General features: G+C 42.2%; 1 protein-coding gene across 1 annotated transcript; it reads left to right on the top strand.

Annotated features, from left to right (window-relative positions):
- The first annotated feature begins 988 nt into the window (after nucleotides 1-988).
- On the top strand, nucleotides 989-10,292 carry LOC124369850. Its single transcript, XM_046827980.1, has 2 exons — nucleotides 989-1,682; nucleotides 8,155-10,292. The coding sequence occupies exons 1-2, from the start codon at nucleotides 1,667-1,669 to the stop codon at nucleotides 10,104-10,106; spliced, it is 1,968 nt and encodes a 655-aa protein (XP_046683936.1). The 5' UTR covers nucleotides 989-1,666; the 3' UTR covers nucleotides 10,107-10,292.
- Nucleotides 10,293-10,658: the final 366 nt, after the last annotated feature.

The raw sequence follows: 10,658 nt of genomic DNA, 5'->3' as shown, positions 1-10,658 counted from the left end.
CTTACTAGACATTCACTATTTTAAGCACTTCACTAGAATTACAACCGTACTTTTTTCAACAACATATTGCAACAATCCGTCAACGCATAAGGAGTTAAGATACTTTTGCACAAGCCAGGATCAAAAACCTTATACCTCTATACTGTAACATGTTTACGCTTATAGTTCAATAGTTAGTATCAAGTAAACTTTTTTCACTATTGATGAATTTCTTTATTTCGAAGATATCTAAGGTAATGTTGCAATAAACTGAATGGTTCTAAAATCTGGAGATGAGCCCTTAAAACGTATTCCTATATTTAAAATTAGCTATCGTGTTGTGTTTAACGGAGTCTCTCCTACAAGTACATGACGAAGTCAGATCTCTGTTTTATGTGTGAAACTTTAAAAATTTAACCTAAACTACTATTTAAACTAAATTATTTACTTAAGTGAAGATCAGATTGGTGATTGAGACTTGCTGGTGAATCCAAATGATACTATATTTTATTATTTAGATCATTAGTAACTAAGGTCCAATGTTTGCCCTCTGTATTGAAAATATTTTTGAAGTCAAACCTAGCATTACTAATTGGAGCTAATATTATATTTATGTTCTTAAGATTAAGATCAATGCCGTTATCTTGTTCTTCATCTCAAAGTTTAATTTGAAGACATGTACTTGATTTCATAACTAGTGCGCCATTAAAATTCAGTTTAGGAAGCCCCTCATCAACCTCTTTATCTGATAAAAAATTACCACGACCATTGCAAGGTGAGCCTAATAAGATCCCATAGTAGAATTTCAGATTGGTCGGTCTGTTTGTTTGTGCAGTTTAAAGAACCGGACTCCAAGTGAAGTCTTGCTTACACGCGCCAAAAGCACTTCCGTAACCCAAGTAACCTCTGTGGACGTCAATACAGCAGTAGGAACACCATCCGTAGATATGTAATGCCCCGTTGGTAAATCGTTACCGACAGACAAAATATATGTTAACTATGATTTCAGAATTAATATAGTATATATATATTGGTCACCTAATTTTTCCATTTTAAAAGAAATCCATTTTCTAAATAATAATAGTTAATTTGACCCGTCACCAACTAAGTAATTTAAGGTTTGAGCCCAGAAACTGGAATCGAATATTATTGCAATAGAAATAGAACAAAGTTATGGAGCTGGAATTGTGCAGCTAGCCTCGTGCACTGCTGATACAAATTGCTGACTCCAGGGCTAGCTAGCCTCTCACACAGGCCTAGTCCTTTTTGATTGGCCACGGCCGCTGAGGCGATGACCGCGGCTTGACCTGCTGAGCCGGTGATCGTCAGTCGCGTTCAAAATTATATGTAGTTAACATCTCGGTCCGCGTCCTCTCTATCTATGTAATTAATGTAACATTGGTTAAAATCATCTTCTAAATTTAATTTGTTTATAAAGTATTACTTGTATTATTTTGTAGCATGAATTTAATGACCAATTGTATTAGTGAATAAAAATTCGAAATTAAACTTATTTAATCAAATCCAATCGCCACGTGAGTAGTTCTTTTACCTGAGTCAAAGCATCGGAAGTTCTGATTAATTCTTTAAGCGGGTTCAGTGGAGTTACATTGGTGTCAGGTGTGGGGTTCCTGTGCAAGAATCGGGACAAATCGTCAGAAGTCGTGAAATCTGCGCTGAACGTGAGATGTCTTTGGATAAAGGTAAGTACCAAATTGTTTCAACACGTGGTGCAATCTTTTACAAGTTTCATACAAGTAACGTAAAGTAAATAAAAGTTTATTGTAATTAATTTAATTGATTTAACCAAACAAATTCAGTGCGACTCTCGAGATAAAATTTCTATTCTCTGAATTATTCTGGAATTTTAAATATATATATGAGTTGAAGAAGGACGGATGTCCGCCATTATTAAAGCTTAAAGATAGCGTCTGTTCCCCCTCTCCACTACAACGAGTAGTGTTATACAAATCCTTTGTCTTGTAATCTTGTAGATTAAGATGGCCGTCACTGCCATCTAGATTGTTATTGTTGTAACTTTGTGGAGTATCCTAATTCAATGTGATATAGAATTCTGATGAAATTTCGTAATTAGCTAACTATATTGACAGCTGAGAAATATTTCAAATTTAACTAGTCTCATATCTGAATCAATTTTACTAAAAAAAAAAAAAATAAAAAACTTAGAATATATTTATAGTTGTACTTTTTAATAACAAGACAAATTGCTTGGGGCTGATTAACATTACTTTAAAGTAAGTTAAGAGTGATTCTAAGTACGCTGGGTGAATAGTTGGAAGCGTGTTTGAAGGGAGGCACGTAAATACATGAAAAAAATATAGTAATACTAAATCAATTTACTAGAAAGAGATTGCATGAAATTTTGCGATCATTTTGTGCTATACCTTCAAGCTCTGGTCACCAACTCCAGGGTATTTGTTTCACTTAGTCGTAGTTTTACTTTTATAACATATGGCGGGAATCGAACTTTGAAAATATTGAGTAGGAAATTAATATCAGTAATAACTGTTATTTTAATGGTTTATCTAAGGAGAAACAAAGATAAACTTGATTGAGAATAGTATTTTTTTTTGTGTGTGTGAATAATATTGAACTGGAGTAATACTGTGAATTACTCTGTCTTGCCTTTGAAAATTTTTATCGACGATCTTTATCTTCGATTTTCGACGCTAACCGGCCAATTGTGTCAGATAACTGTGGGTTAACAACATTTAATTAAGAATTAAATAAAAGGAGGCGCGGACCATAAATTACTTTTTTAAATCAATTTATTTAATTAATTCGACACCGCAGATATGGCAGGCCGTGTTAGCCTCGGAGGAACGGACATGGAACTCCAGGAAGCCCTTACGCTTCTGGAGACTGAGCTTCGTCAGTCTCGCCGCGAGGCAATAGCGATGACGCTGGACGAACTGAACCAAACTATTAGGGGGGCCGCGGAACCGGCTGCTCCGAGAAAAAGTTTCGACTTAGTAACATCTATCGAATCCTTCAGCGGTGAAAGGCCAGAATCATTGTCACATTTCTTTGAAAGTATAGACAATGTCAGCGACTTGTGTCACTGGGACGAGGGTGATAAGCTGCGAATAGCGAAATTAAAACTGACCGGAGCGGCCTTGCAATTTATCAGGACAGAAGACCAAACAAATTTAACGACATATGCCAGCCTTAGGGCTTCTTTAACTGGCAGATTCAGCGACAAGGCGCCGAGTCACTGCTACTTCCAGCAACTATCACTTATACAACAAAGGCGAGGCGAAACCATTGAGGCGTTTGCTGACCGAGTCCGTGTGCTAAATGAAAAAACAATTCGGGTCACCGACAACAACGATGTCAACAAAGCTCTCCGAGAGGAAGCTGACGGACGTGCGCTGGATGCGTTCGTGAGGGGTCTGATGGGTAACGTTGGTGAGCAGACGAGGCTAAAGCTCCCTACCTCGTTGCGAGAAGCGATAACACTAGCTATCGCTATTGAAAACATAGCAAGGCCAACCCATGACGTTACTCGGTCCACCCCTGAACGACGCGTGTTTCGTTCAGAAACGAACAACGAGACTGTTTGCTTTAAGTGCCATAAGAAGGGTCATATTTCGCGAGAATTTAGGGGTGAAAACAACTCAAAACCTCAACCGTTACAAGGTAGTTTGAAATGTTGGGCTTGTGGCAAACTAGGGCATGTGAGGAGGGACTGCCGCTCCTACAAGCCTCGGTATTCCTCTGGACAGACGGCGGGAAACGAGACCGGGCCCAGCCGAGTCGCCACAGCCGGGTCCAGCCAGTAAGGAAACCAATTAAGGGTGTCTCCAAGGCGAAACAATCAGATTGTAGAATGCTCGAAAAATCTGTCAGAGTGGTCCCTGAAGTAAAGAACTTAGCTCAGGAATTAGTAGCAATAGGGCGTATAGAAGAATGTGAGGGCAAGGTGTTGGTAGACACCGGTGCTCAAGTATCCCTCATAAAACGAGGTGCATCTTCTGCCCAAATGGTCAAACCCGATGTGATACTAAGAGGTATCTCAGGGCGCACTCTGAAGGTGTATGGACGCCAAAAGGTGTCGTTGTCACTGAAACCAGGAGCGCAAGTGCCTGGCGATTATGTGGTAAGTAATCTCCCGAAAGGTTACATAGCTGTTCTCGGTTGTGATATACTCCACGACGGGTTTGGAGCAATCGATGTTGAAAAAGGTGTAATGAGACTGTTTGGAAAAGAAATTTGGCTAAACCGTTTAAATAAAGGCGAAAGCGTGCCTGATCCGAGGCGGAGAGCACAGGCACCTGTCCACGAGATGGAACCAGCCCCTGTCCCACCCTCTGTCAGCCGCCAACATAAACTTGACTGTGGAAACGAAAGAGAGTCTTATGTTTATTGTTGCCAAGATACTAAAATCCCTCCCCGATGCGAAAAACGTATTCAAGTGAAATTAAACAAGATTTCGGCCAAAACTAACGAATTGGAAGGGCGAGAAGTTGTAATTGAGCCAGTAGCGCTCGCAATTCATGGTGTATACCTGGCTAGAACTCTCACGAAAGTAGTCAAAAACCGCTGTTGGGTTAAAGTAGTGAATGTCAGCGAGGAGGAATTATTATTTTCAAAAAATATCAAAGTAGGCCTACTGGATGATGATCCTGTCGAGTTAGATGAGGCAAAGAAAACTCGAAGCAAGGTGTTGATTTTGGCTGATAGCCACGGGCGTGGGCTACAGGAAATATTGTCCGAACGGTTACCGAGTGATGTTGAAGTACGAGTGGTGTTTAGGCCCAACTGAAAATTAAAACATGTGGTATCTAATTTACAAAAAGAGATTGTACAGTTAACTGATAACGACCTAGTTGTTATAATTGGAGGAACTAATGACGTTGACAAGTCTGCACCTTATGCTCTAACGCTACAACAGGCGTTCCGTTCCTTGCCTGACACGTGGAGGCCGAGGATAGCTGTGTTTCCTATCTTTGACCGACACGATGTGAATGTCAGTGAAGAACTGAAGGATGCAAACATGCTTGTCAAGGAGCTTGTCCAAAGAGCAGCAACACAAGAACGGGGAGACATCGCGTTTTACGGCATCCAGAAACAATTATCCAAGGCAATGTATACCAAACATGGGCTACATCTGAATGAGCAAGGCAAGATTAAATTGGCTCAGATTATACGTGAAATTATTTTAGTAGGGCAGAAAGAACCTGTCGCTAGGGTTAGCAGGGTGGAAAAAATTAACAATGAAGAGTTTGAATCCTGTTTAGATGCGAAGTTAAACCACCTTCCGCGGGAAGATAGAGAGCGGGTGAAGTCAATCCTCCGTGAGTATAGGAGTGTATTCGCGCATAGTGACGACCAACCCTTAGGCTGTACATCTGCGGTAAAGCATGTTATACGCACCGGAGACGCAGCTCCTGTATATAAGAAAGCATATCGTGTACCTTACCATCAGAGAGCTGTTCTGGATAAATTAATTCAGGATCAGCTGGATAAGGGGGTCATAGTCCCCAGTCACAGTGAGTGGGCTTCTCCGGTAGTGATAGTTCCAAAAAAATCTCCAGATGGAACACCAAAATACCGCTTTTGTGTGGATTACCGTGCCGTTAATGCTATAACTACACCCGACGGGTATCCCCTACCAAATATCACCGAAACATTGGATTCTCTCGGAGGATGTTGTATGTTTACAGCGCTTGATCTTCGCGCTGGGTACCATCAGATTCAAGTTGATGAAGAAAGTAGGGCTAAAACTGCCTTTAACGTGCCTGGTGGACATTATGAATACCAGCGTATGCCTTTCGGTCTTAGTACCGCCCCGGCTACATTTCAGCGTCTAATGGACTCGGTACTGATGGGCCTTAAGGGCGAAAAGTGCTTGATGTATTTGGACGATATAATCATATTTTCCAAAGACATGCCATCTCACCTGGCAGCGCTTAAGGAGGTTTTAGAAAAATTAAGAGAAGCCAATCTCATTGTACAACTCAGTAAATGTAATTTCATGGCTGCCGAAGTGAATTATCTGGGTCATGTAATTACTAAAAGAGGAGTGGAGCCAGACCCGAACAAAGTGTCTGCTGTGCGTGATTTTCCTGTGCCGAAAACTGTTAAAAATGTCCGATCATTCCTAGGGCTAGCGGGGTATTACCGGAGATTCATAGCGGGCTTTGCGACCATTGGCAAGCCTCTGTTTGACTTAACGAAACAAGGATGTGAATTTATATGAACACCAGAATGCCAGAAAGCTTTTGACGAGCTAAAGCATATGCTGATCTCCGCGCCTGTCTTAATTTTCCCAGATTTCACTAAACAGTTTATTCTATCCACGGACGCAAGCACACAAGCTCTGGGCGCTGTCTTATCCCAGGTAGTGGACGGGCAAGAACACCCCGTTGCATACTGTTCAAGGACACTTTTTCCAGCCTAAAAGAATTATTCGACGACAGAGTTAGAGCTTCTTAGTTTAGTGTGGAGTACCAAGTACTTCAGGTGCTACCTCCTAGGTCGTCCGTTTAAGGTCATCACAGACCATGCAGCTCTCAAATGGATGCTGTCGTTAAAAGATCCGAGTAGTAGGTTGATGAGGTGGGCTTTGCGACTAGCAGAGTTTACCTACACTGTAGAGCACAAACCTGGCAAGAAACACACGAATGCTGATGGGCTCAGCAGAGCTATGTGCGCAGCGGTTCGCAGGGACGAGTTCCCTGTGATCGAACTTGCCACGCTTCGCGAGTGCCAAAATAATGATCCTCAATGCCAAGAGCTTAGAAAAGCAAAGAGTTTCAAGATGAGCCCTGAAAAAATCTTATATCGAGTAAACGGTGGGAAGAAAAGTCTAGTGGTACCAATCAATTTAACTAGTGAAGTGATTCGATTAAACCACGATTTGCCTACGGCCGGACACGCCGGCGTAGCAAAAACCCTAGAACGTGTTAAAGAGAAATTCTGGTGGAAGGGGATGGACAAAGACGTTTTGGATTATGTGAGGACTTGCAGGAGTTGTAGTCAACGCACAGACTATGGAAAAACAAAGGCTCCCCTAGGGACCATCTTCAACGAGCCGAAGGCTCCATTTGAAGTAATTGCTGCAGATATAGTGGGCCCTTTGCCTACTAGTGCATCGGGAAATGTGTACATTCTGAGTGTGATGGACCATTTCACGAGTTACTGCGAGTTCGTTCCCCTACCCGACCAGACGGCAGAAAGTGTAGCGCGAGCAGTTGTACAGCGCGTGATTACAAAGTTTGGAGTCCCAAAAACACTAATCACAGATCAGGGTGCAAATTTCACTTCTGATTTAATATGTCATCTCTGTAAATTCTTACATATACGAAAAATTCAAACTACTGGGTTTCACCCACAGTCAAATGGGCGACTGGAAAGAGTGCACTCAACGATTGCACGTATGCTTAGCCATTTCGTTAACAGACATCAAACCGACTGGGATGAGTACATTCCCTACGTGACGATGGCTTACAACTCTCAGGCCCATGAGACTACAGGGTTCTCCCCGTACGAGATGGTATTCGGTCGAAAAATGGAGATGCCAATTCCAATGGAGGCTGATTTGACCATTACAGAGGCCAGTGATTTGTATAATAATCACGTGGAGGACCTGAGGAGTAAACTTAAAGAGACTTTTGAACTAGCGGCGAAGCGTAAAAGTGCTGCTCGTAAACGGTACGAACGTCAGTATAACAAAAAGACTAATAAAGTCGAGTACCATGAAGGTCAGATGGTCCTGTTGCATGTACCGAGTGTAGGACGTCACAGGGTAAAAAAGTTGTCGAAATTGTGGAAGGGCCCATACAAGATTTTGAGGGTCCTATCTCCACTGAACGTTGTTCTGAAGATCAGAAAACGTGAAGTAACAGTCCATGTTAACCGTATCAAGCCATGCCTGAGGCGCGCTCCATTGGCCCCTCAGCCGGCTGCCGATACGACGGAGGTCGATGAATGGGTAGATGAACAAAACGTGGTCGAGATGGACGAGCTTCCTGTCTCACAAGAGACATCGGAACCCGTCCCAACGAGTTAAAAAAGGGTCCGAAGGAGGCCAGGATATCTCCTTGATTACACTAGCTAGGCGTGGGAGGTGTATGGGCGCTTGGGGGAATCCAGGGTGAAGAGAGAGGAACAATTTAAAAATTGAATGTAACTTTGAAAAATCTGTTGTAGGAATCATTTTGTTTGTATTGGGGGCAGTGTGCCGTTTGGTGAGCTGCTTCCACCAAGGTATAATCTTCGAAGGAGGGCAGGAGGTCCTCTTGACGGATAGCCACTGGAAGATATCATTGAGGTACAACCTAACAGAACTTCAAGTACAAGGCCAAAATCTGAGTGGTCTGGTGGTAGAGGTAAAAGAGTATCTGGACCAATTCTACGACCAACTTTTGAGGGATAACGTAAGTATGCATTCCCCACTACCTCAACTCGAGGCAGGTTTCAGATACGAATTCACCGGTATCCAACAGAATATAAAAGAGTATTTACGGGAAGTGAGTGAGTTAGTAAATTTACTTCCTAGACGACGTGCCAAACGTGGTCTAGTGGACGCGGGCGGTCACGTTTTAAGATATCTTTTTGGTACCTTAGATAATAGCGATTTGGAAGAAATTAACAGCGATGTAAAACATCTGTATGCCGCTTCTGACAGTATAATCCATAATAGTCAGGAACAAATAACTATTCTGGCCAACGTTCAGTCAGAATTAGTGAGTCATTCTAAAACAATAAATTCCATATTATCAACAGTAAAAGCTTACCACGCGGTAATGCATCAAACAGTTAGTAGGCTTTTCAAAAATGACCAAATAATGCAACAACAGTTAAAAAATTTGTTCAGTTATTTGAAATTAAATTCGGCAGTTACAGAAACCAAGAATACAGTCCTAGAGGCAATTCGTCAAATAAATCAGTTTCATAATGGAATCGAAAAATTGGAAGGGAGAAAGTTAAGCAGTGACTTACTTTCGCCGCTGGAGTTTCTAAAGATTCTGCAGGAAGTAGAAAAGGTTGTACCCACCCCGGCCAAATTGCATTTGCCAGTAAAGCTGGAAAATATGCATGAGTATTATTCGGTTGTCATTGCCCGTAGCTATGTAATGGAGCAAACCCTCAGGGTTGTGCTGCAGTTGCCGCTAAAAAGCGACGATAAATTGTTTCAGGTATACAATGTTTACACTTATCCGATATACGACCACACACTCAAAAAATGGTCCCAGTGGGATATGACAAGACAAAATTTTCTGGTTAGTAAAGATAGATTGCAATATACTTTGTATGATGAGACAAAATTCAGTAAAGAATGCCTAAACGGGCGACTCATTGTTTGTCCGTTGGAGCATGTTCTGATGAGTGTGGCCAAACGACCGAGCTGTGTGTCCGAGCTGTTTATCGGAAAAATGTCCTCTTGCTGTGCACGAAAGTTAATAACTGGATTAAGATCCCCTGTACTATTGAAGACACCCAACCACTGGGTGTACAGCACCTCTGAACCACACCGAGTAACCCTAAATTGTTATGAGAGCAACGGTAGAATAAACGTGACTTCCCTGCTGATGAGTGGCGTTGGAATAATTACGGAATCGTACAAATGTGATGTTATCACGGATGAGTTCAAAGTGCCTGCCCGTATATACGGCAGCAGTAATCATGTGGGACAGTTAGGGAAAATGGTGATCCCAGAACTGAAATCGATGTTCTCTGACGATGAGACGAATCTTATCACTGTTGATGTGAACGCCACTCTAGAGGTCCTGAAGGGCCTGGACGATGAGCTGGGTTCCGTGGGTGTTAGGGAATATCCCCTAGAATGGGCTCTTTTTCATTTGCGGTCCCACCATGACTATAGGCGTAGGGTACAGAAAATGTCAGTTGTAGCAGTGATAGGAACCTGTATTGTTTTGAGCCTGATCCTGCTGTGTGTGTTTTATAGACACTGGACGAGACTTGCCACCTGGTGCCAGAGCTCCAGACTCCGTATACGAGAGAGGAAAGCAGCGACTCTGACCAGTGTGCTGGCGATGAGCGAGGCGGCGATGCCTGATGTTGAGATGGGTGGTGGAGCCCAGACAACTGACGAAATGGGGACTGCAGCCCCAGAAGTAACTACCGCTGGTGAACCATAGACTTGGATACCAGGAGTGTCGTGAGTAAGCTAACCTAACGAGAGACAGAGTGGACAAAACGAATTTTTAATTAACATATACGGGTTAAACTAAATAGAAGCAAAGGACATTGTGCCAAGACCGAACCGCGCACCAGGAGAAGAGTGGCGGGGGACGCCCTGCATATGTCATTGAGATGACAATATTCTCACAAGAGTAGGAAAACTGTAAATTTTGAGTAGTAGTACGTCTGAAGACGTACTGAATGGACTCGGGAACTTTGGATGAGTTTAGTTCAGTTATATTGCTTGTAACGTGGTTGTAATATTAATCATTAATAATATTAGTAGTAATGTTGAATTATAATAGCGCTATTCCATGTGTAAAGTACAAGTAAAGGCTGGTAATGGAGGATTTTCTATTTGGTCCCACATTAATTTGAAAAGTTAGATTTTTGGACAGTAAACAAAAAAAGTGGGGCAAATAATGATAAAGATAATATTTGACGAATGAGGTCGCATCTGATATCCCCAGGAAGGTATGGCCAACCCCCAACCCTAATACCCTATCCTT

This window comes from Homalodisca vitripennis, chromosome X, assembly GCF_021130785.1.
Source record: "Homalodisca vitripennis isolate AUS2020 chromosome X, UT_GWSS_2.1, whole genome shotgun sequence".
Classification (NCBI taxonomy): domain Eukaryota; kingdom Metazoa; phylum Arthropoda; class Insecta; order Hemiptera; family Cicadellidae; genus Homalodisca; species Homalodisca vitripennis.
The sequence above is the reverse complement of the archived record's forward strand: the minus strand, read 5'-3'. Positions and strand labels throughout refer to the sequence as shown.